At 51.1% G+C, this 25,187-nt stretch overlaps 2 protein-coding genes across 9 annotated transcripts in view; one reads left to right on the top strand and one right to left on the bottom strand.

Annotated features, from left to right (window-relative positions):
* Positions 1 to 250: 250 nt before the first annotated feature.
* On the bottom strand, positions 251 to 20,366 carry MAP1A (microtubule associated protein 1A). Of its 3 annotated transcripts, XM_025919581.2 has the most exons (7): positions 20,108 to 20,366; positions 19,048 to 19,149; positions 11,174 to 11,256; positions 10,768 to 10,908; positions 2,370 to 10,533; positions 2,008 to 2,228; positions 251 to 1,812 (listed from the first exon to the last, which is right to left on the bottom strand). In XM_025919581.2, the coding sequence occupies exons 1-7, from the start codon at positions 20,343 to 20,345 to the stop codon at positions 1,657 to 1,659; spliced, it is 9,105 nt and encodes a 3,034-aa protein (XP_025775366.1). In that variant the 5' UTR covers positions 20,346 to 20,366; the 3' UTR covers positions 251 to 1,656. The 3 variants fall into 3 exon arrangements, with proteins under 3 accessions (XP_025775366.1, XP_086566641.1, XP_086566642.1); XM_086710515.1 differs by lacking the exon at positions 2,008 to 2,228; XM_086710516.1 differs by lacking the exons at positions 11,174 to 11,256; positions 19,048 to 19,149; positions 20,108 to 20,366 and adding an exon at positions 14,244 to 14,307.
* TP53BP1 (tumor protein p53 binding protein 1) overlaps positions 19,632 to 25,187 on the top strand; it is a 97,644-nt gene continuing 92,088 nt past the window's right edge. For 2 of the 6 annotated variants that reach the window (XM_086710521.1, XM_086710522.1), the window contains exon 1: positions 20,532 to 21,435. The gene's annotated coding sequence lies outside the window, so the exon portion shown is untranslated. Of the gene's footprint in view, positions 19,749 to 20,528; positions 21,436 to 25,187 lie in introns of those variants that run through there. The other 4 variants (XM_086710519.1, XR_015252615.1, XM_086710518.1 and 1 more) reach the window with 4 other exon arrangements.

Below are 25,187 nucleotides of genomic sequence, written 5' to 3'. Positions count from 1 at the left end.
TCTCCCCACCCTAGGCCCCTATTCCTCATACTCTGGCATTCTCATTTTCAGAAATTATGCTGGCTGCCCATATCTTTTCTACCTTTATCTACCCGATGTTCTCTGGCTTCCCTGGGTCCTGGAGCTGCTTCCAGTTATCAAAGACATCAAAATCAATGACAGTGCCAGGAGAAGCAGAGAGGTAGAAGCCAAGGTCCAGCAACTAAGCAATGTGTAGAGTCAGAAAAAGCCTAAGCCTCACGACAGCATCTGTAATGAACTTGATTTTATTGTTAGAGTTGGAGGCGGCTCCATTACAGCAGCTGGGAACTACAGCAGGGAAGTGTGGGGAGGAGCAGAGCACAGCAGCAAAGGGAGGGTGGGAGCTAGGAAGAACACAGGCCGGCTCATATTATTTTCCACACAGTCATTTGGCAGAGAAGCCGAGCCCTGACGAGTGTCTGGATTTCTCAGTCCGGCGATAGTCTGGCAGGGCTGCTCATTGGCTTGCTTGGGGAGAGGTCCTCTCCTGGGGTGGTTTCTTCAGCCTGTTTTCATCTTACTCAGTAGGAGTTCAGCTTTAGCCCAGCTTTGTCTCCCTCTTCCCTTCCTCTCATTTTCCCCAAGTTCTCTGGCATAGCCTCTACCTCCCAGATCCTCTGTCCAAGAGTTTAGGGCTGGAAAGGCAGCCAGTGTTCCCATTTCAGCTGCAGGATGGCATAGTGGAATGTTGGGGGGAGTCACACATTGCTGGGGTGTCAAATGTTGGGATGTCAGGCAGTGGCTTATTTTTAACCCATTACACACCAGGCCACAGCAGATGACCACATGCAGAGAAGCCAAGCAGGGGATGAAAAGGGATGAGGATAATTGGAATGGGTAGGTGAAAACGTCAAAAGGACAGGGAGCTTGGAGGAATTCTGGGATTGGGGCTGGGCTCTCCTTGCCCCTCTTGTGCTGCCCAATAGGCCTGGTCTGGGCACAGCTCTGGGATGTGAATGGTATGAAGCAGGGGCTGGGAGGATAAGCAACTTTCTTCTCTCACCAGTCTGCTGGTCAAAAGAGCTTCAAGTTTTGTATTGAGACATTCAGATATGGTGGGGGGCAGTGGAACAGTATAGCAGTGGTTTACCCCTAGACCCCTGCTGGAACCCAGACCCCGGTGGGTAAGGGAATGGGAGATGGAGGAAGGGGCGCAGCTCTGGGTACCTTACTGACAGAATCCTGCCCCAGGTCACATAAATTATTACTGGAAATTCTTCCTTGGGTTGCTAAATAGAGATAAAGAGGTCCCTGGGCTTGGGGATATATGATCTGCCTCCATGAGGGAGGAGGTTGCTGAGACCCATCCTTCCTTCCCACCCAATACGAACATTTGGTAGTGTTAGGAGAGGGTGTCACTCCAGAGTTCTCAGGCATCAGATGACCTCCTATCCTAATTTCGTGCCCTCCCTCTATCCAATCCCTGTTGCCTTTGGTTTTGAAAATCCCGTTGGGTATGGATGAGGGGGAGGGACAACCTCTCCCATTTAACCCAGCCCAAATTCCCACAACAAGACATCCCGCCCCGTCTCCCCCACCCCAGCTCCCGTGTCCCTCAACCCCAACGGACTCAGCAATAGCCATTCTCTAAGGGAGCTGGGGAAGCAGATTCCTGGGGAAAGGAGTGTGGTTCTTTCAGAACTCAATCTTGCAGGCTGGAAAGGATTCATCTTGCATGACCACGGTGCTGCTGCTAGCCAGGACCAGAACATTCAGTTGTTGCTGCTGCTCATGAGTCTGCTGGTACCATTCACGAGTCACCTCCGTGTCATGGGTAGGGATTAGAGTCACCTAGGAGGGAGACAAGACATGCCTGATGTGACATTATGAAGGGAAGGTAAGTGAGGGGGATGGGGCATCACACTTGATGGTCTAGGAAGTAGTCCCACTGCCCATAGAAAGGGTTCAGTTCTTTTATGAATAGAGACTGTGTTCCACTGAGTAAGCTTTGACCAGACCTCCTCCTTGGCATCCCTTGCCACTCACCTGAAGATTCTCCCCCCATTGGGCCTTGCCCTCCAGCAGGGCATCCAGCACAGCCCGGCTCGGCTCGCCATTGACAGGGTCATTCCCACTGACCACATAGTAGGATGCACGCACTCGACGGAAGAAGTCAAGGTCAGCAGTCTTGCCACTGCAATGATTCGGGATATAGGCGAGATCCACGTATACAGGGGAGCCAGAGCTGCCCTTGGAACCCAAGGCCGCTGTAGAGACAAGCCAGGACTCATTGGAGAGGTAAAGTAGACACTTTTAGCAATCTTCCACAGTTTCTCCTACTCCTGGAGTCTTTGACCAGCCACACCCAACCCCAACCCACAATCTCTAACTTTTCATGTTATACTTACATGATCCTGCCTTGAGTCCATTGACTAGGCCTTTGGACATGGGGCTGTGTCCATCCTTTTCCTCCGCTGGGGTGACTTGGCTTGGAGTGCTGCGTGGTCGGGGTGGGACCCGGGATGCTCGATCTGCGGGCCCTTTACCAGGGGTGGGTGAGCGTTTTCCCCGAAGATCCAGACGCCGGGCAGGAGATGCTGGCTTGCCCCTGCCTGGGGCCCTGCGCCCTACTCTCCCCTGTGCTTTCTCCTTCTCACGTAGTTTTTCTACCCTTCCAGATTCTGAGCTGAGCCCCTCAGGGTCAGCCATGCACACATCAGGGCGAGGAGGGGATGGGCGGGGGTCTGGCTGAGGGATAGGGGGTGGGTCATGGCCAGGCCTGGGATGGTGAGTCCCACTGACCCCTCCAGCTTTGTCCACAGGCAGGAAGTCCCCATCTTCATCTGAGTCAAGAGCTGCCTCAGCTGTGATGGATGGGCACTCCTCAGTTTCTGGTGGAACATCAGAATCTGATTGTGAGGAGCCTGAGTCACTGGCTGATGTTGGGGGTGTCTCATCAGCCACAGGGCACGGGCCCCCTGTGGCCCCTGGGCCCCCTGCCCGGCGCCGCCCTCCCCTCCCTACTAGCCGAGCATCTTCAGTTGAGAGGTCACCTTCATCTGTGGATTGGGGCAGAGGTGGGTTCAGAAAAGATGGGGAGAGTTCCCCTCGGTGGGGCCGGAGCTCAGCAGCACATCCCTGGGGCCCAGCCTCAACCTCAGGGGAGACACTTCTGGGTTGGCCTCCAGAAGCCCCTCCAGGGCACAGTGGCTGCTCAGGGGAAAGAAGTGTGTCAGGTCGGGAACTCCTCTCGGCTCCCTCAGGCCAGGCCCCACGTTCCCAGGCAGGGCAAGTCTCAGCTGCTTCTTTCTCAGCCTTGGCCAGGGCAGGGCCTGGGGGGTTGGGGCTGGTTTCAGTTGGGCCATTGGTGGCACAATCCCCAGAGGGACTCTGGAATGGGCTTGGCTTCTTGGTGGCAGCTCCTGTGCATTCCAGGCGGCAGGGCAGAGTGCTGTCATCCATGTCTCCAGGTAAGCTTGGAGCTGGAGCTGGGACCAAGTCCAGTGAAGCTGGGGGTGCTGGGCTCAGAGGAGTGAGGTCCCAGAGACTTTGGGCAGCTGGTTCCATTCCTGAGACCAGCTCTCCAGACGCCCGTTCTGCAGCCTCCAGGCCAGGAGGGAAGCGCTCAGCCACACTTGAAATCACAGGTGTGGTGGCCTCAGAGGAGGAGCCTTCAGACAGGGCTGGTGAAGCAGGTCTTGGCAGACTGGAGAGGAGAGGAGCCCCAGGGGAGCTGGGTGATGGGAGCTGGGGCAGTGAGGAGTCCAGGCTGGGGGCCTTGGTCACTTCGAGGTACTCATCATGCCGGGCTCTGGTGGGGGGACCCGGAGCCAGAGCCAGAGCTCGGTCCCCAGAGAAGGCAAGGGAGCCACAGGGTGCTGAGCGGGGTTCAGCAGGAGAGGGCAGCTGTGGGGGAGCTGGCTGCAATGAGGAGAAGCCAAAGGCTGAAGCAGGGAAGTCCAGGCTGGGTCGGGCAGGGCCCAGGTGTGAGTCCGAGGGAGGGCTGGTATGTGCCTCACTTTCAGGCCACAATGTAGGGGGCCCTGCAGGTATGGGGTGAGGCGGACTCGGGGACTCGGCCTCTTTCTCTGGCTGTTCCCGTGCTCCCTTCTCCAGCTCTGAGTCACTAGTGCTGTCATCCCAGTGACCCTGGCCTGATTCCTTGGGTGATGGGGTTCTCCTATCTGGGCTACAGCTCAGGATATTACCATTAAGAGAGGGGCTTGGGCCTTTGCTCAGGGGGATAGGAACACGGGGGGGCACTGCAGGTGGGGTGAGACTGGGCTCCATACTCGGACCCGGCTCAGGCTCTTGCCTAGGGGGTAAAGTGGGTCCCGCCAGGGCTGCATAGCTAAAGGTTGGAGTGTCAGATTGGAGGCTCTTGGGTGAGACAGGAGATGAAAGCTCCTTCTCTGCAGATGGGTTTCGGCCAGCAGCCTCCTCCTTGGCTGAGATGCGTGGGGGCCAGTCCCCAGCTGCCCCAAGCGGAGGCTCTCTAGTGGGGCATGCAGGGCCAAGCCCAGTAAGCATCATCTGCTCATAGATGTCTGCGTACTGGAAACTTCTCTCATCAGGATAGGGTGTGGGCTCTCTCTGCTCAGGTTCTATCTGTTCGGGCTCCTTGGTGGGATGGCTTTCACTGGCCTCTGGAACCTTTGAGCTTTGAGGGCTGCTGCCAGGAGCCCCAGCCCCACCTTCTTCTTCTGTCTCCCCTTCAGCCTTGCGATAGTCCTTCCCCAAGGGAGAGTATGGGCCACCTTCCAACTCAGCTGCTGCCTCCTGTGCTGCAGCCACCACACTGTCATACTCAGTGGTGCCCCAGGAGAAGGGTGCAGGAGTGTGTGGTTCTGGGGCAGGCGTGGGGGGAGCTGGAGCTGGGGAGAGGGGTGCAGGGGGCAGGGGTCTGTCCTTGGGCACCCATGGTGGGATGTCAGCCAGCCATGAGGGGGTGGTGGGTTCGTTCCTCATGGGTAGCATGGGCTCAGGCTCTGGGATAGGGCTTTCTTGTCCAGGAGCTGGAGGAACCCTCTGTCCAACCACCTCAGGTGGGGAGGCTGGAGGAGAGATGATTTCAAAAGGGGAACGGGTCAGCTTGTCTTCTTCCTCTGGAGGCAGCCCAACTGGTGACTCAGCAAGCCAGCGCTCCACCTCCAGTCCCTTCTGTGGTGAGGGCTCCTGAAAACCCTTGAAGTCTGAGGCCCAGGGGCTCTGAGGCGTGTGCTCCAGTGGGGGCACTTCTTGTTCATCATCTGGCCCCTCATCAAGGAAAGTGCTCTCCCGCTCTTCTGTGTACCGTGGCCGGGCCCCCTGGCCATCCAGCTCATGAGGGAACCAGACCTTACGCTCACAGCTCAGCTCCCTCCAGTATGTGTCCTGTTCCAGGGCCACATCCTCTCTGCCCCTCCAGTACCTGTCCTCCTGCTCAGGAGATGTGTCCTCCCATGTCCGGGCAGGCTCTTTCTGTTCTCCAACTGGCTCATCTCTGGATGGAGATGTTTCTTGCCACTCCTGTACCACATCCTGCTCCTTCCAGTACTTCTCTCCCTGATCCGGGGCCTTGTCCTCATGCACTGGGCTCTCTTCCAGCCCCAGAACTTTGGTCTTCTCCGGCAGAGCTTCTTCTTCCTGTTGCACAGCCTTAACTTTTTCTGGAGATTTTTCCTCTAGGATCTTCTCCTTTGGTTTCATGGTTTTATCCTCCTGCACTGGGCTCTCCTGCTCCTGAGTTTTGTCCTTCTCTTCCAGAGCCTTATCTTTCTGTTCAGTGGCCTTATTGTTTTGTTCCAGGGCTTCATCCTTCTGTCCTAAGGCCCAGTATTTTTGTTCTAAGGCCTCATCCTTCTTTTCCAAGGCCTCCTCCTTCTGTTCTTGGGCCTTGCCTTTTTGTTCTGAGTCTATGTCTTTTTGTTCTAAGGCCTTATCCTTCTGTCCATGGGCCTTGTCCTCCTGCTCAGGGACTTCGTCTGTCTGTCCTAAGGCCTTGCCCTTCAGTTCAGGGACCTTGTCCTCTGGAGCCCTGTCTTTATGCTCAACGTCTCTGACTTTTTGTTCTAAGGTTTCACCTTTTTCTTCTGGGATCTTGTCCTCCTGTTCCAGAACCTTGTCTTTTTGTTCTAAGTCTTTGTCTTTTGATTCCAGGGCCTTGTCCCTCTGTTCCAGGGCTATGTCCCTTTGTTCTAAGTCTCTGCCTTTTTGTTCTAAAGCTTTATCCTGCTGCTCTACAGCCTTAGTCTTCTCTTCCAGAGCCTTATCTTTCTGACCAATGGCTGTATCCTTTTGCTCTACAATGTCATCCTTCTGCTCCAGAATTTTGTCCTGCTGTAAGACTTCATCTTTTGGTTCAGGTCCCTTGTCCCTCTGCTCTGGGGTTCTGTCTTTCAACTCTGGAACTTTACCTTCCCACTCCATGGCAATGCTCTCCATGGCAGGGCTTGGCAAAGACTCAGGACTCTTGGTGAGGGAGCTGTCAGGTGTCAGAATGTGTTCACCAGGGCTTGTGATCACACCAGGTGAGTGCTTCTCATCTCCCAACAATGTAGAGTGAGAGAAGGAGCTGGTAGATAACTTTCCATCAGGGCTCTTATCTGTGATGTCTGCCAGTACAGAGTAACCAGTGGTCCCATCTGTGGGAGGTGACAGTGTGGCTGCACAGGGTTCTGGAATAGATGTACGCACTAGGTGCTGAGAGGTGTCCTCAGCCTGTATCAGAGGCCCCTTTTCTTCCTTTCTAAGACTTAGTTCCCCAAACTGGAGGGTGCCAAGGCTTTCTGGAGAGAGCTGCTTAGAAGAGATATCCAGAGAGGTCTCCTTGCTGGGACTCTCTTCCGAGAGAGAAAGTGACTGGGTGTCTTCTGGAGATACCTCTGGCCAAAGGTCTTTGTGTAGGTGCTGCTCTGTCAGGCCACAGGGAGACCTGGGGATGGCTTCTTGGTTGGCTGTGTCTGGTGAGACCACACTGAGCACAGATACGGACTCTGCATCTTCAGGGGAGAGGCTTTGGTCAGGAAACTGGAGCACCCCATCTTTCTGAGTTTCACTAGATTCTTGGAGTGACATTCTCAAATCTCTGGAAAGAGCTTCTATTCCCAGAATTGGGCCTGTGGGCTCTCCTGCCTCCACAGTCTCAAATACTATTGCTTTGTCCTGTTCTGGCAACAGCTGGATAGTGCAGCCTGTATGTTCTCCAACGATGCTGACAGGTGCTTCCTGGGCATGGGGGCTTCTGGGAGGAGGCACCTTTCCCTCCTCCAATGTGACCTCTTCAGGCCCTGTCTTAACTATCTCCTCTGCAGCATCTTCCTTGCCCATACCTGGTGTACTCCTAATTCCTCCCCAGGAGCCTGCTTCCTGAAAGTCTTGGGGCTCAGACTTTTCTTCCACTGGGGACTGATGAAAGGGTGTGTGGGTGGCACTGGGTGGGCCAGATGGTGGAGGAGAGGCCATCTTCACTGTGCTGTCATCTGGGCTAAGGCAGCGCTCCTCCACTTCTCCAAGGACTGGTTCCCCTTGATGTAGGGTATGCCCAGGGACACCAAACACCGGGGTTCCAAACTGACTGGGAAGTTTCTCAGATATCTCTACATTTGTGGTCTCCTCCTCTTCCTCTTCCACGGCTCTCTCTCCAGGCAAGCCTCTCCCTACAATCTCTCCTTTCTTCTCTGACTCACCAGTCACAGAGAAATCCTCACAGGGTGGTGATTTGAAGCCCTTGTCTTCTTCCAGTGAAGAGGTAGGTGAGATGGTACCAGCCGATGGCACATAATCCAAGCCCTGAGTGGCTTCAGTGCGGGATGAGGGGATGCTTGTAACTGTGTCGAGCAGCAGGGAGCTCTTGCCTGTCTCTTCTGTCTGGGGAGCTGTGAGTGAAGCCACAGATTGGTCCTCAGCCACGGATGTGGCAAAGGAAGAAAGCTTGTCGCATTCGGTGATTGAGGTGGCTGAGGACACGTGTTCCTCTTCAGCCAGAGGGGCGGCCACCATGTTGGGGGGGTAGGTGAGTTCAGTCTCTGCTGCTCCATAGCCTTTGCTGGAGGTGACAGGAACAACACTGTCTGTAGGCTGGCTAGCCTCAAAGGGGCCAGGACCCTCAGGCTCAGGGAGGTCATAGGTACTTGTAGGAAATCTAGGTGGAGCTGGACGTTCCTCCGGTTCATCATGAATCTCCTCATCTGAGATGGTTTGCTCTGTCTCTGAGTAGCCAGGAATTGTCTCATCCTGGATGTAAGAGACATGCTCAGTGGCTCCTGCAGGTGTGGCCAGGCTGCTTAGGAATGATGAGGTTTCCTTCTCAGGAGCTTTGCCCTGGAGTCCTACTTCCCGGCCCCCGAGGGCCTCCCTGATCCTTGGAGTTGCCTTCAAGGCTTCCTGCATATGTTTTTGGTAAAAACCTTCAGCCTTTGTCTCTTCCTCTTCCTCCTCATCTGAAGGGTGCACCTCCTCCATTTCTTCTAACTCAGCCTTCTCTATCACATCCTCCTTTACCTCAGGTTCACTTTCCTCTCTGGCTTCTATTTTATCAGGGAGCCTCTCTGCTTCCTTCTGCTTCTTTTCCTCCCAGGTATCTTTCTCTTCCTCTGTTTCAGCCCCAGAGTCTGGGCCTCTATCCTTGCTACCTTGTTCTTCAGGGATGTCTGGGACAATCTCTTTCTCCTTCATCATAGGCTCTTCTTGTTCCAGCTGTGGAACAGAGGGTGGTATCTCCTGGCCGGTTGTGCTTGGGGGTCCCTCCTCTGCAGTGTCTGGAGGGAGTGGTTTCTCTCCTAGTCCTAGGTCCCTTTGTTCAGCCAGCAACCCTCTCTCCTCACGCTTCATCTCCTCAAAGTCCTGTGTGAGATCCTCTGGTGAAGACAGAGCCAGCTCCCTGTGCCCACTGACTGTTGGAGGTGGTACAGCCCCCTTCTGGGCTGGGGGTGTCCGGGGCTCAGAGGACAGTTCCTTCTCCCCACGGGCAGCCCGACTCTTGTCCACTTTGGCCCTGCTAGGGGCCTTGGCTTTGTAGAGGGTCTTACGTACCTCAGGGGTAAAGGGCTTCAGGTCTGGCTTGGAAATTTTCTTGACCTCAGGTTTGGTATCTTTCCTCTTCTCCTCTTTCTTGGCATCCTTCTTCTCCTCCTTCCTTCCTTCATCCTTCTTGAGCTCCTTCCTCTCCTTCTTGATCTCTTTTTTCTCTTTGTCTTTTTTCTCTTCCAGCTTTGAGATCTTTTCTTTTAGGTGCTTCTTCCCTACCTTGTCTTTTATCAGCTTTCGCTTCTCTGCCTTCAGTGCCTCACTCGACTCTGTCCTCACCCTTTCAGGCTTGGTAGGCTTCTCTGGGGGCTTCTCAGATGACTCTTTTACTTTTTTCTCTGTCTTGGCTAACTCCTTGGCTAGTTCTGAGCGGGCCTCCTTGGCTCCCTCTTCAGCCACCTCCTCCCGTTTGGCCAGCTTGCTTACAGCTGTCTTGGCAGTGGCCTTGAGGCTCTCCTTGCTGTCAGCCCGCTGTTTGATTTTGCTGGGTTTGAGGTTGGCAGGCACAGCCCCAGAGGCCAAGTCTTTCTGTGTAGCCACAGGGTACCGCAGGAAGTCCAGGTGCCGAAGCTTTTCCAGGCCCTCCAGGATCTTGTTCTGGGGTGCGTTCCCTGGAAAAAGCACACGTACAATCTTCTCAGTGGGATTGGCTGGTAGCCAGACAACCAGAGCCGTGATAGAAGTCAGGTAGGGCACTGAGATCTCAGCCTCCTTCCCATTAGCCAACACAATGCCTGTCTTAGCTTTACTATTGCCTGCCCACTTTTGCATGAGGAACTGCATCTCTTTGCTGTCCTTGACAGGGTTGAGGACATACATGTCCAGCCGTCCTACACCCATCTTGTGGAAGAGGGTCAGTGGCTCAATGGTGTTGCTGACCACACGGTACAGAGGTTCAGCCTGGATGCCCAGGCGGTTTAGGTGTTGCAGAGTGAGGCAGGCCTCCTCAATGCTGCGCTTGGCTTTCCGGGAGGCATCAGGCAGCCGCAGCTTATCAGGCACATTGAAGAAGACAACTCCAAGCTCAGGGGAGATGAGGTTCTTCACCCAGTCACTGTAGCTGCTGGAGCCCTGGGACTGCTCCTCCTCCAGTTCTGCCACTTTGCGCTGCAGGAGTCCATTGATGCCTGGCAGGTTATCTGCCCCAATGTGTGTGAGCAGCACTGAGTCAATGCGGTCCAGGTGCCGCACCAGCTTCCAGAAGCAGGACTTGCGATCAGAGCCACCATCCACCAAGATGTTGAAACCATTAACGGCAAAGAGGGCAGAGTCTCCACGGCCACCCGGGAAGATATAGCAGCAAGGCTTAGAGAGTTTCAGGAAGCCCCCTGAGGTGGGGGGCTCTAGCAGGTCAAAGGGAGATGGCACATCCACAGTCTCAGAGACGTACTCGGAGAATTCAGCCACACCATCCATGGTGGGCAGTGTGGGCTCAGGGTTTAGTCGGAGGTGCAGGGTCTCTTGGGAACTGGATAGTCCCAGGTGGCTCCAGTCTCCCTCCCCTAAGCAGGAAACGGTGAGGAAGGCCTGGATTCCAGGGTCTCTATTGCTGAGCAATTGGGCAATCTAGAGGAATGGGAGATGAAAGGCTGATCAGGTCAGGTAAACAGCTGGGGTTGCCTTAACCCAACTCAGATTCAATCTGCTAGTCTCCACCTCTTTGCGAGGTGATCACCTCCTATTTTTCCGCCAGAGTTCCCAACCTTCAAGCAACATGAGATTTCCCATCCTTGGATCCCTCCCCACAGCCCCAGTCCTATCCCAGTTTTCATTCCTCCCAGACTCAGACATGGCACTTACCTCTGGGTTGTGAAGGACCTGGGCAAAGTTCTGATAAGAATAGGTGCCACTCTGTAGGATAAGGTCTCCCCCGGGCTCTAAACTTTGCCCACTCAAGATCAGTAGTTTGTGAGCTGATTGACTGCTAAGGAGATGGTGAACCTATAATGGAAGGACAAGAGTGGTCATGGATGTGGGAAACTCAGGGAAGGGCACTGGATGTTCCTGGTTCCCCTTAGTACTGCAAAGACATGCTCCCCACTAGTAGGCCCACAACACCTCCAGTGTAAGGCTGGGGATCATAAAGCAGCCTAGATGGTTCAAAGCCAAGTCTGGGAATTCTTGGCCTTTCAGCAGTAGTACTGGCAGGGGTGGGTTACAGCACTTCCAACAAGCCCTTGTGGCAAGGCACAGGCCCTGGCCTTACCTCAGAGCTGATGCTTTCGGCACTGGGGTTTACCAGGATGACGGTCTCAAGGATCTCACTCTGGTGGCAGAGGGTCCTCTGGCCTGAGGGAGAGATGCAGGATTTTGTATTGAAGAGAGTGGGTATAGTAAAAGGGAAGAGGCATTGTATGGGAAAGGAGAGAAAAGAATGTACAGTCAGAAAATGGAGCTGAGGGGAAAGAGGAGGCTAGCAATCCTTAGATCCTGCCACTTTGGATACTGCTGAGTAAGGTCTAGGAACTGGCTCCTCCAGCCCTTCCCTGTCAGGGTTTCCTCCTCCCTTCACCCACACTGTCTTCTCTCCTCCCTTCATCTGCCACACCCTCTGCCTGCTCAGTCTGGTACCCCCACCCCCTCCGCTTGAAACTCCTGCCTCAGGCTGCCCTATTGACAAGAAGCTTTTGTCCCTCTAGAGCACTAAGCTCCTGGTGCTGCCTGGGGATGGGGGGCTCAGCTGGAGGGAGGGCTCCTGGGGTTGTGATGCTTACTCAGCTCTCTCCTCACTAGCCTGCCTCTGCCCTGGGCTTTCATGCCAGTAGAGTGCCTGGAAACATGGAGATGGGCACTTTGCAGTGTCTACAGACTCCCCATCCTCCTTTCCATTCCCCATCCAAGGCCAGAATTCCCATTTTCCAAAAGACTGTTTCTATTTATCTGAACCCTTGGGTTTTTAAAATTCAAAGATCAGAAATAGGAGTATAATTTCTTGTTCTGTTCTCTAGTTCTTCAGAGGCCAAGCCTGAGCTCACAAGCATGCACACAATCATGCTGTTCCCACCACCAAAGGTTACAGCTCCCTCTCCCACCTCACCTCCATGTCCCCAGGCACAAGAGAGGCCTGGTACACTGCCCCACAACCCATCCCTTGTGAACAGTTTCTTCTCTCATCCTTGCCCCTCTCCTATGAGCCCTCTGCGATGGAGATGGGAGTTAGGGGTCCACAAACAAGACACAAATAAGGAAGGAGAGATTCAGAGTGTTCCCCAGGCCATGGAGAAAGACAAAACAGCCTCACATGCCCTGTCTGCTTCCCTCTTGCAGACTCACATGAAACACCAAGCAATGCAGCAAAGAAAGAAAGTGGCAGGTTACAAGATAATGGAGGATGCTGCCATCCCCTGCTCCTGCCCTTCCTAACTGCTGCACACAGCGGCGTTACCTTGCAGAAAGAGAGTTGAACAGATGGCCCGGGAGTGAGCTGTCTGAAAGATATTGGTGGGAGTGCTCATAATCTGTCCCCTAGACCCTCTTCTGTGATCCAGCTCTTTCCTCTTTCTGGGGCTTAGGCATGAGGAGCCTGGGGCCAGGGCCTTTGTTAAGAGGAAGAATCACAGTGCCAGGATCAGGCAAATCTGGCAGCAGAGGGCTGCACTTGCAGCTGCAGGGGAAATGAACTGTAGATGTGTCCGAAGAACAAACCTCATAGTGGGTGGGTGGAGAGGAGTTCAAGGGTTCTCTTCTATTAATTTGGGAACTGTGGGAAGCTTTGAGGTCAGTTCAGAGGATGAGAACCACCTTAGAGACAGGCTGGGGCAGCTCTTGGGCAGATGAGGGGTATCAAGGTTCAGGGAAGGGCCAGGCTAGCCCTAGGCTAGTCGTAAGTAGTTCAGATTTAAAAGGGCAAATCCTACCCTACCCGTGACATATACACACAAGGTCACACATTCGAGCTAGAATGGTCTGAAAGAAGAAATCTGTGGTACAGACTGATTTGTTTTCTATTTACCTCTCTTCCTCCACCAGTTGACCATTCCTCACAGTCCCTTGTGTATAACTACTAGACTTCTCTGATTCCAGTTAATGTCTTGGTGAAAGACCTTGTTCTTCACCCATGTGCTCTCCAGTTCTGACTGGCAACTACATGGTCTATATCATGCACCCTTTTGAGGCCTAGGAGAAAGCCCTATTTCTCTTTTCTGCTCCCCCAGCAATCCCACTGAAGGGAATTGACTTGTTTTTCCTTTTTCTTTCATATGAGGCAGGGACACTTCCCCTTGGCCAGTGATGCTGTGGGGGTGGCCTGGGCCGCCAACGCTGAGCAGGCAGGAGGGCAGGTGTCTCCGCAGTGAGGCAGAAGGGGAGGGGGGGCCGCTTGGGCAGCTGCAGTTTGCCGCAGTGTGTGAGTGTGTGTGAGTGTGCGCGCTGAGCTCAGGCTCCAGCTCCGCCCCCACCCCCCACCCCAGCATGACAAGTCATTTTCTTGGCTGCCTCTGCATGGGGGGTGAGGAGGGGGGGGACACAAGAGAGGGAGAAGAAACTGGCGCCTCTGTTCCAGAGCCCCCATCTTGGGAAGAGAAGCGGCGATGGGGTGGGGGTGGGGTTGAGTCTTGGAACCTGTGGGTTTGACAGGACTGGGAATGCGGGGCAGCTGCCGGGGAGGGAGTGCTCTCAATCTCCCGAGTGGCCTCTCAATCTCCAGAGGGAGCCAGAAGCGGGGGCTTAGAGTCCCAGTCTCAAGCCGTTTACAGGGAATGGGGGGTGGGGGGTGCCGCTGCAAATAGGTTGGTCTATGAAGAGGCGCGTGCCACGTCTTAGTGACCCTTTCTTCCCTTTTTTTCCACAGTGTCCCCCACCTTGCCTTACTTGGCAAAAACTCGCTATCCCGCTCACCCCCAGCATTGGAGCAGCTGAGCAATCCAGCAGCTGACACCAGAGACCCTCCCATTAGGCGCATTCCCATAACATCCGCCTTTCCTTCAGATTCTTCTGCCTCTGCCCAAAGACATAGCCCCCAAAGTCCTCCAGCACCCCGGGCTACCAGGCAGAACCAGAGACACCACCCTCTGCTACTGCCCCTAGGCTGATGTCTCCCAACCCAGCCCAGCCTGAGAGGTGGACTGTCACAGTCCCGGCCCCACTGGCCTCTGCCTGGTCCTGGGTCCAAGCTGACCCCACAGCCAGTAATGTTCATCTTTTCTCTCTGTCCCCCCAGTCTGCCCACCCTGCTGGGCAAATTCCAAACACACAAGATTAGGTATCAACTCCTTTCCCGCTACCCCTACCACAGCATTCCCCCATCCCCATGCAAAGCCCTTTGGTTTGGTTCTTACCCTGGGGTGTGGGCGGGAGCCCCTCATGGAGGCTGCAGCTCCGGCCTCAGCCGGCAGCTTCAGGGAAGAGTCTGCCGCACTTGGGGTGGGAGTGGGGGGGGGGGGGGCTTGATGGGGAGGGCGGCGCCTGGGCGGGGAAGAGGGGCTGGTCCATGACGAGGCACTGGAGACTTAACTGTTTATTTGCCTTCACAGTGTCAGTGCTCTGATGCTTCTGCTTGGCTGGGGGGGGGTGGGGGCTGAGGAGTTGTCTAGTAAGTCAAAGAGCCACGGTGGTCTACAATGGCCCATAAGGCCCTTCTCCTCTCAACATTGCTTCATCAAGAAATGCCCTTTTAGCATCAGCCAAAAGACCAAAGTCCTGTGCTATGACACACTGCAGGGATACAGGAGGTGTGGGCTGCCTGGGCCCTCCCCCTTCCCTCAGGAACCATCTGCCGCCTCTCCCCTGAGACCCAGGGAATGACCTTCAATCCCTGGAGGAGCAGGAGACAAAGGGGTTGGGGACCTGAAAGAATGGAATAAAAGTGAGGGGACTGCTTGAGATGAAGGCTGGGGATGGGGTGGTGAGCACTGTGGGCTTTTGAGCCACATCTGCAGGAACCAGGGAGGGTAGAAGTCTCATTTTAGGTTGCAGTGTAGGTTGAAATTCTGGAGTAGACACATGGTCCCTAGCCCTTCTGGGTGGGGCACAGGGACTCTGGAAGCTGCATGTAGTTCTGTGTCAATGCAACACAGCACAGTAACCACACTAGCACTGATACTTGGAATTCTTGGGTCTTTAGATCTGAAGAGGCTGGGAGCTTTCTGCTTTTCAGTGAGAGAGTTAAAAATGACCAAGGAGGATCACCAGGGCCCCAGGCCCAAGTGAGATTTTTTTTTTTTTTTTTTTAACTATAGGCCAATTATTAAGTGCAACATAAAGTACTCTTTGGATCAAAAAAAAAATCTTATGACTTTGTAGGGTATTGGGTCCCTGTGCTCTCCTTTTCTCTGCACTTTTCTATTTCTCTCTCTGATGTCTCTTACACTAACTTAATCCTTCCATTGTTGGCTGTTTCCCTTAGTCTCTACCTCTGTTTCAGCACTCAAAAGACTCAAAGGGACGATCTTGATAACTCTAGCATACAGTTCCAACCCAGTGATGCTCATGCTCCCATAGAGTCCTTCCCTGCCCTCTTCTCTTCCATCAACCCTCCCCAGTTCTGGCCAACTCCTAATGCCTTCCACACATTGACATCCACCCACTCAAACCCCAGCACCAGCCCCACCCCTGCCCCAGACTGCCAAAAACTGCTTTTGAAGGTCAGAGAAGCCAAAATAGTCTCTGCTCTCAGCATCCCCCCTCCCCCCCTTAACTGTAGCCAGAGGAGAGGAGGAGCTGAGTCACCAGGACTGGAGGGGGGGCAGGGAGGAACAGAGGAGGAGGAATCTTTGCTCAGATCCGGAGATGCAAAGCAGCAACATGGCAACAGCCCCATTTGGATTGAGGAGGCCATCTGCAGAGATACACAACACAAACCAGGCTGAGTTCTGAGCATCACAAAAGGAAAACACTTCCCTTCGGCAACTTCATATTTTGTATTTCTTCCCACTTCAAATCTTCTATCTCCTATCTGCTTTCTAGGGCTCTCTGAAGTGTGCTAAGAGGGAAACTTGAGTAGACATTTGGCTAGAGAACAAAATAACATTTCCCAGCCAATGCAGAGCCCCCTTATTCTCAGCTGCTACCCCTAAGGGCCACACCCTGGGCATTGTTCCAACTCACACTGGAGTTTTCCTTCAACCCTCACCCTCTGAACAGCCACCCACCACAACTGCCCCTCCACCTGCTGTGTTCCTAGGCTCTGCTGCAATGAAATGGTGAGATGCCAAAGAGAGGCCTGAGCTCAGACATAAAACGCAACTAGAAGTCCTGGATTTGAGACCTGACTCTACCAATTTATCGGTCATGCCATTAAACAAGCCACTTAACCTCTCTGAAAGCTTGCTTCCTGAACTATAAAATGAGTATAGTATTAATACCATCATCTAATAATGCAGTGAGGAATGAATGGCATAAAAGATGAAAAAGCGCTTCATTCCTAGAATCCTAACCCTGCAGCGCACAAATGCCACTGGAATTTTGTCTCCTTTTTGTAGACTTATGATCAGAATCAAATTGAGATTAAAACCAGAATCTCAGACCAGACCAACTCTAGAGTACCCCCTAGCTCCCAGGTAAACCCAAAGCTGGAGGTGCCTATAGGAAGTTAAGTACTTTCATGTTCGTTGCTTTCCCGGTTCAGACAGCAAGGCAGAACCCCGAGTTGTAGGGGCCAATGAACTACTGTATTAATTCACAACGGCTTTCATGTTTGCAGAAGGAACAGAAATACCACTTTTAGAGCACATTAATGTTAGTGGAGACTCACACAGAAGGCCTACAAACTGATCCTTCAGTGTATGTTTCTTAGAGTCTTAGAATATCAATCATTAATTATAAATTAGGAAAGTCTCTCCCTTTCCTATAGGTGCTCAATAATAAAAGTATCAGAGTGTTGTTTAAACTCAGTTTTCCACTGTCCTAATAGTTTCTGGGTCTGTTTCATAATGCTTGGAAGCTCCAGATTTTCTGCAGGATTAGAAAGTTAGGCTCCATCCAAGTCACCACTGGAGACTACCTGGCTCAAAATTCACCTTGGAAAGCTTTACCAGATTTGACCACTAGAAGGAGCTGGGCCACTGACACTCCATCAGTGGGTCCTTCCTTTTCTGTGTTTGAGTGAAGAGTGGAGAGTGGATAGGAATGATTGCACTTGCCCTGACACTGTAGGATACGTATTTGTCCCTTTTCTCAGCCTTTTGTCCCAGGGTTGAGGAGAGGTGAGAGGGATGGTTGCCTAGCCTGTGGATTGGGCAGAAAGGATTAAGCCATACCATATCCCCTTCAACCCATCACCGCAGCCTGGTTCCCTTTGCTACTTGGCAAATGGGAGGCTGAAGGGCGGGGCAGTGTCTGCAGCTGCTTTGGGCTGACTGTTGTTTGTGGGGACAGCTGAAAGAAGAGCCAGCAGGGGTGGGGCTGTGGCTGTCTTGAGCCATGTGGGTTTTTCCAGGAAATTCTCCACTGTTCTCCAGGGACATAGGCCACCATGAAAATGTCCAAACCTTAAAAAAAAAAAAAATCCAGTAGACTAAAGTGAGCCCTGATCTTAGGAGTATGGTCCTAGGCCCCTGAAGGACGCCATGGCGAAACTGATTATAAAGATCAAGTAGGTGTTTATATATTAGAGGTTATTTCTGAGAAATGCCTGAGCGTAACTATGCATCTATCTGTAAGCATCTTTCCAAGCACCCCTGAATGTTAATCTGAAGAATGGCTAAGCATTTTGCTTTAAGTTTTCTTCATTCTTACACCATTCCAGAACGCGGCCTACTCTTAAGTTTCTGTGGCCCAAAGGACAAAATTAGAGAATTCAGTGTGAATTGTTAACATCAGCACATACCCACCAAACTTCAATTCAGTCATTAATTTTATCCACTGTCATCCCCTTATCCAGCTTGCACCAGAGATGGTAGGAGTAATAAATGGCAAAACTGTCGATTTTCAATCATCAGTGCTAATGGAGGAAGCCATGACATGAATAATTCTAAACAGAAGGCAGTCTCAAAACAGTGAGTGGCTAGCTTCACAGGAAGCCAGTCACATCAAAGAGATGCCAGCTTCACATTTTTTAAAATGCTGCACATATTCCTAAGATAATGGAACATCGGTCATATTAACCCTCTCATCTCCTCTCTCTAGGAACGTCTCTAGAAGAGTCAGTGATCAGGGAAATGACTAAAAATGTGGCAGTTAGCAGGAGGAATAGGAAGAGAAGGGTTGGTGATTACCCACTACACTGGATAATTGAGACTTATCTGTATAAGATAAGAATTCAGTCATTTGGTGGCAGTGACTGTTGAGTTGGATGGATTTTATTTTCCATAAAGGCACTGGCACATGGATTGGTGTGTCAGCATTTACCGATAGCATGACCAGATGCCCAACACTTTTATAGTGGGATATAGGCCTTTCTGCAGTCTCCCCACAGATACTGCCATGGAATGACATTGCCTGAAATATTTTCTCAAATTCCTAACTCATTTCTCCCACTCAGCAGAATGGGAAATTGAATCCTGTGGACTTGGATTTCGGAGCCAAACCTCAGAGTGTGACTATCTCTTGTAGCGGCAATCCAGGAGACCCTGCTTCAACCCTGGATTTCATGGTGCTCATCAGCTTTTAGGACCAAGATTCTGCTCTGTTCTCAAGAGCTGTTGGATGACCCAAAGGAGGAACAAGGAATCCTGAAACCTGGAGGGTGGGGCTGTGTAGACTGAGGGAAAGGTGCTAAGCAAAGATCCGGGAAGGTAACTGGGGCACTCACAGGTCTCTATAAAGGGAAGCAAGGAGGCTAGGATATACAGAAAGAGGAACACACACACAAAAAAGAGTGGATTTTTGCATGGGAGATGATTAATCACTCAAGAGAAGTACCTCATTCCCTTAGTGCATGTCAACAGCTGTCCATAAACCACCCTCTTGTCAGGTAGAAATTCTGTTCTCCAGGCTCCCTCCACCATCATACCATGTGTATGCAAAGAGTCCTGGGTATGCGGAGGATAGCCTCCTAGCTTTCCAACTTTCCCCTCAGTAGTCCCTCCCTTCTGCCTGACCCAAACCTCCCACAAAGCCAGCTCTGCCAGGGAGACTGGACCTCTGACATTCTGTAACCAGCCCTCACCCCAAGAACTTGAGACAAATGACACTAGTCCTAACCTTTGACCTCTGAGGAGAAGTGAGCTAGGTGCCGGGTAATGAAGAGTCTCAATTGTTGGTTCAAGTCAAAGGATGATAAGTCAATGTTCCAGGAGAGAATCCCTGTGAGAGAGAGAGAGAAAAAAAAGAGAGGGCTCTAGATAAGGTCAATGGGGATGGACTTAGGGGAATACTTCCAAGCTCATGAGGACAGGGAGAGGATAAGGATTGCCATGATCAGCCTCAGTGACGTCTTTAAGAAAGGTGGCTAGTGCCTATGTCTATTTCCCATCCTGTGTCTTTCTTGAGCTTTGCCTGAGCCAGAGAAAGAAGGGCAGAGGTTAGGCTAAACTTGGTCATTAATGAGTTTGTATGTAGTAATTTTCTTGCAGAATTGCCCAATTGTGATAGAAGTGACACTCAAGGGCCAGTTCCCAGATACTGGGGACTGCCTTCTTGGTCTTTACAGCTAAATAGTATTCTAGTCTCTCCTTCTATGCCCCCTCTTTGCCTCCACCCCTCCACGGCTTGCTTCCACCCGCAGGTGGCTCCGCAGCACTGCGCCACAGGCAGGCAACTGGAGAGGGAGGTGAGGGCTGAGGAGACAGTGGCCACGAAGGTCACTCTCTCAGGTTTACCGCTGGCACTGAGAGATTTAAGATTTGTCTGGGACGTTCAGAAAGCACACTGTTCCTGTTCAGGGACCTAAAGAAGAAACTAAGGTAGGATCATGGACTCTCCAGGGGGTGGTAAGGACTTTCAAGACATCCGACCCGAGACACTGCGGGTGGGAGGGGTGTGACCAGAGTGGCTCCAGGGACTGTATAGAGCTCCCCTGCCTCAGGGAGATTGCGGAACGCCTTGGGGTGTACGGGAGGGATGGGGAAAGAGAGATGTTAGTAGCTAGAGAGGCTATGCACGACATGGAAGATGCAGGTGACATGCACTGATGATTCAGATTAACAAGGGAGGGCAGATCTCAGGAAGTGCAACCTAGGGATGGAGAATGCAGACGTACACACAGATGGCGGAAAAGCACGGGATGGAGGATGCCCCGAGCACAGCCGGGACAGCGGCTCACCTTGTTCAAGGTGGGCCCGCACGGCCCTCAGCTGACTCTCTGTACCAATATCGCCGATCACGATGAGCAAAGAGTGTTTCCGCAGGTCCCAGCGTGCTGCCGCCACTGCGGCTCCGGCCTCGCACAGCGGCTCCGCGGGGTTCTGAGCTAGCGGAGCGCCGGGGCTTCGGAGCCCCAGCCCGGGACTTGTCTCCATGGCAACGCCGCTAGGCCGCCCGGGCCCAGCCTCGGTCTCCATGGAAACTCCGTTGGAGTGCTAGGCCGGCAGCGTCCGCTGCAGGCAGAGTGTGCGCCGTTCTTAAAGGCCGGCGGCAAGAACCGTTCATTGGCTGCTGCCTGTCAGGGGGTGGAGCTCTGGCGCCGCAGGGGCAGGGTTAGGGCAGCGAAGCTCCGGCCTTGCGGACTCCCTTGGTCTTGGGGTGGTGGCTGCCCGCGTCAGCCCCCGCTCGTTTTCCACGGGGAGCGCCCACTCCGACTTGGGCAGGGGTGGGGCTCTGAGGGACCGGGTGGAGGGGCGAGTCGATTGCCTTGGCGCCGGAAGAAGCTTCTAGTTGGGATGTTTCCCGGATAAGTACTGTCTGGCAATTCCGCAGCCTGGCCCAAACTGAGGGGAGCCATATTGTCCCTCCCTGTCTCCCAGTTTATAGCGTTGTCTCCATCTGTGCTGCTGTATTATCATTATCTGGTGTGGTTTTTTCCCCCCTTTTTCTTTTTTCTTTTCTTTTCTTTTCTTTTCTTTTCTTTTCTTTTCTTTTCTTTTCTCTTCTTTCCTTCTTTCTTTCTTTCTCTTTTCTTTTCTTTTTTTTTTCTTTCTTTCTTTCTTTTTTTTTTTTTTTTTTTTTTTTTTTTTTTTTTTTTTTTTTTTTTTTTTTGTCACTGCCTGCCAGGGTCCTAGATTCTATCCTCGGTTTACTTGTCCTTATTGCCCCAGGCCCTGGGAATGCTCAGGAAGGCTGCGCAGTACTGGAGGGACAGAATGACCTTCCAGCCCAGAGTCCCTGGTGAGTTGTTATTCCGAAGATAGTGGTTGGCTAGTCTCCATCTCTGCTGAGTGCAGGACTCCAGTGCAATGAGCTCAGACTGCAGCAAGGGGGATTCGAGTAAAACCCAGGAAAGACCTTCCCAACGACAAGTAATGTGACACAGTGAGTTGGGTAACCTTGGGAGACAGTGGCATTATTTCCCCCAGGGAATTCCCAAAACAGAAGGGGCAGTGTTTGAACCGAAGTAGATGATGACCTGTCCAAAAAACAAAAAACAAAAAACCAGGGGATGCGAAAGAGGACTGAAGAGGCTGGCACTGTTTTATGACTGACTAGAACGTTATTGTAAGTATGGTGTGTGCTGTTAAGTCTACTCTCCCCTGTTCTTCAGTGTGTCCCCATCACCTATTCTGTACTCCGGCATCTTCTTTTACCAGAAATTCTGAATCATTCTGTACATGTATGTATCCGATAGAGAACCTGTCTTTCACCATAGAGCTCTAGCAGCACTGTTTTTTGTTGTTGTTGTTGTTGTTGTTGTTTTTGTTTTCTTTTGGTCTCATTTGCCTTACACTTTCAGGATGGTACAGGGTAGAAAGGAGCACAGTTCCTGACTCTGTTCCACCTCCTCTCTGGAGACCCTGAGGAGGATTGGACAGGGCCTGCATATTAAGTGCCTCACTGCAGTCCTAGTCCTTATCGTGGAGCATGTGTGATAGTAAAATAGCCAGTCCACTCTGCAGTCAATTTGGATATGGTCCTACCCAAAATTAATGTAATATCATATGTCAGTTATATCTCAATTTAAAAGAATGGACATGGCCCTGAAAATCCTTTTTGTAGCAGTGAAGGAGAAATATCAGATGGTGGTGATGCCTCACCCTACATGCCACTAAAACAATATTCTGCTACATCTCTGCCCCGCCATTTGCAAATCTGAATCTGGCAAAGCTTGGAGAGATGTGCAGGCCTCCTCTTCTGCAATCAGACAAGAGTGCCACGTGGAGGCAGAAAGCCAGAATAGGCTGTAGGGAGAAGGGGACAGTTTCCATAGCAACTGTAGAGATGAGGCCTTTAACTAGCACAGGGCTTCAGTATAAGGGTCAGCAGTAGTTAACCACACACTGTGCTTTCATCAGGTCTGACAAAGAGGTTAGACAATAGATCTGAATGGTATAGGGAAGGACCACACACTGATCAGATGGTAAGAGCACAAACTCGGGTCTGTGATCTCAGACTGTGCTAGAATTAGGTTTTGTTAATTACAGCTACAATGGCAGACTATGATAATACTACAATTGCACATATAAGCTGGATGAGCATTCAGCGGGCTGTTCTTTAAAAGGCAGAAAATGTCAGAGAAAGATTGACTCCCGGTATCTCTTAAAGACCCCACTCTTTCCTGGGTTAACAGTATCCCAAACATTAGGTGATGATCCCAGTATCGTCGTCATATTATCAGAAAATATTTTCAAGTATCAAATGGCAGACAGCACAATGTGCAAAATGCTGCATAAAGAAAATTATGGAGTTTAGCATTAACATCTAGGTTCCAGAATTTTAAAACTGAATACAGAAAACACTGATGCATGTACGTGAGGCATGGAAAGCTGATTAAAAATATTAAAGAGGGGCGCCTGGGTGGCTCAGTCGGTTAAGCGTCCGACTTCGGCTCAGGTCATGATCTCACGGTCCGTGAGTTCAAGCCCCGCGTCGGGCTCTGGGCTGACAGCTCAGAGCCTGGAGCCTGTTTCAGATTCTGTGTCTCCCTCTCTCTCTGACCCTCCCCCGTTCATGCTCTGTCTCTCCCTGTCTCAAAAATAAATAAACATTAAAAAAATTTTTTTTTAAAAAAAATATTAAAGAAATACATACATGATCTGCAAAGTATATAAAAACCTATTTTGTGTTTAGGAAGAGTGTGCCATGGCAGGAACCTAGTAGTAAAAAGATGTCCTTCAAAGAAAGACCTGTCCAAAGGGATTATTGGGCACCTCTGATACACATGATTATGAGGCACATGCAGTAGTGTGTGGTGGTTTAGAGCCCACTGCAGTGTTTCATTTAACTATTGACCACTGGAATGACCACATATGATCTTTTGGGAACTCCTTGTTTCTTCCACACCCCTGTCATGCAGCATTGGCAGATACAGTGCTTACAACCAATGCTTTTCAAACTATTTGTGATGAAGGACCCTTGAATTGTAGAAGGGGTCACTAGGGATTTACCACTGAAGGCAAGGTTAGAGGAGATGCAAAAGGAAGATGCTATTATAGGCTCTTCCCTTGGATGTGCACTTCAGTGGGCACAAGGCAGAAAACAGTATAAATCTCAAATACTATGAAAGGTAATTGTAGCCTTGGCTAAGTGTAAGCCAGTGAAAGGATTCTCAGACCTTTGCCAGTTCATAATATATAGTGATAAATTAGCAAATAGGTAAGTTATGCACATATTTAACAAGGTAGGAGGGGCATCTCTAAATTTTTTCTGGAAATAATTTTATATTTGGCATTTAAATTTGAATTAAATTTAAAATTTTAGTTGTCCTCACAAGAAAAGCAGAATTTTATTAGAATTAATTGTTCTCATCTTGAATTATGTATATTTTTTTATTTTTATTTTTTTTATTTATTTTTTATTTTTTATTTTTTCAACGTTTATTTATTTTTGCGACAGAGAGAGACAGAGCATGAACGGGGGAGGGGCAGAGAGAGAGGGAGACACAGAATCGGAAACAGGCTCCAGGCTCTGAGCCATCAGCCCAGAGCCTGACGCAGGGCTCGAACTCCCGGACCGCGAGATCGTGACCTGGCTGAAGTCGGACGCTTAACCGACTGCGCCACCCAGGCGCCCCTTGAATTATGTATATATGGGAGAGGAGGGCATCATAAAGTTTTCAATGCTTAGGGATGTCCACAGGAATTAAGCCAGCTCTAATAATTCATAAAAAAAAGGCAATAACTCCTCCCTTACTTCTGGCCTGATGAATGTCATTAGTTTTTCTGAGGATGTGAACAAACTCATTTTTTATTTCTTTAAAAAAATTTTTTTTTTTTAACATTTATTTATTGTTGAGAGACAGAGAGAGACAGACCATGAGCAGGGGAGGGGCAGAAAGAGAGGGAGACACAGAATCTGAAGCAGGCTCCAGGCTCTGAGCTGTCAGCATAGAGCCCGACGTGGGGCTCGAACTCACCAACTGCGAGATCATGACCTGAGCCAAAGTCAGACGCTTAACCAACTGAGCCATCCAGGTGCCCCAAGTTTATTTTATTTCTTTAAAGTTTATTTATTTTTGAGAGAGAGAGAGCAGGACAGGGACAGAGAGAGAGGGAGAGAGAGAATCCCAAGCAAGCTCCATGCTATAAGCAAAGAGCCTGATGTGAGGCTTGATACCACAAACCGTGAGATCATGACCTGAGCTGAAACCAAGAGTTGGATGCTTAACCAACTGAGCCACCCAGGCGCCCTAGATCTGAGCTCATTTGGCAGCATTCCAGCTTGTTCTGCTGGATTGCATGGTTTTATCAACTAAAATATCCAAAAGGAACTGCATGCAGCTCAGATTCCCATACTGCCCTCAGTTCTGCCTATAAAGCATTCTTTACACGGAGAGAGTCGTGTTTGATTACAGGATTGCTGTGTCAGAGGTTTATCCTTGGCTTTTGGGGAAAATACTATGATCATAATGCATACTGGCAGCCATAGGGTCACCTCTTAGCATGAACAGCTGGTTTATCTGCAGAGGCATTGAGTAAAATAATCTCTAAAAAAGGTCTAGGTAGGGGAGAAATCTGCATTTGTTGCTATGTCTGGCACACAGAGGAGGCCCACAGTAATCATTTGTTGGATAATTTTCCTAAGTATTTGTTCACATTAAGTAACGGGAAAAGCACAGACACTGGGTTTACCCTCTCCCTGCAGAGCATTGCAAAAGGACAATAAAGACATTTACCCTTTTTCCTTCCTCACTCCCCACATTCTTTTATTTAAGAAAGTAATTCCCAAGGGGTGCCTGGGTGGTTCAGTCAATCATCAGACTCCAGCTCATGTCATGATCTCGTGGTTCATGGGTTTGAGCCCCACGTGGGGCT

The sequence above is a fragment of the Puma concolor genome, chromosome B3 (assembly GCF_028749965.1).
Source record: "Puma concolor isolate L17-30 chromosome B3, mPumCon1.1.hap2, whole genome shotgun sequence".
NCBI classification, from domain to species: domain Eukaryota; kingdom Metazoa; phylum Chordata; class Mammalia; order Carnivora; family Felidae; genus Puma; species Puma concolor.
The sequence above is the reverse complement of the archived record's forward strand: the minus strand, read 5'-3'. Positions and strand labels throughout refer to the sequence as shown.

Bases quoted from the DNA above. Each gene is read 5' to 3' on its own strand.
- MAP1A (XM_025919581.2), bottom strand. From the start codon at position 20,345: ATGGAGACCGAGGCTGGGCCCGGGCGGCCTAGCGGCGTTGCCATGGAG. The intron at 19,150-20,107 runs GTGAGCCGCTGT...TCTCTCTCACAG, and splicing joins GCGGGCCCACCTTGAACAAG to GGATTCTCTCCTGGAACATT. The intron at 11,257-19,047 runs GTTAGGACTAGT...TCTCTCCCTCAG, and splicing joins CTTCTCCTCAGAGGTCAAAG to GCCAGAGGACCCTCTGCCAC.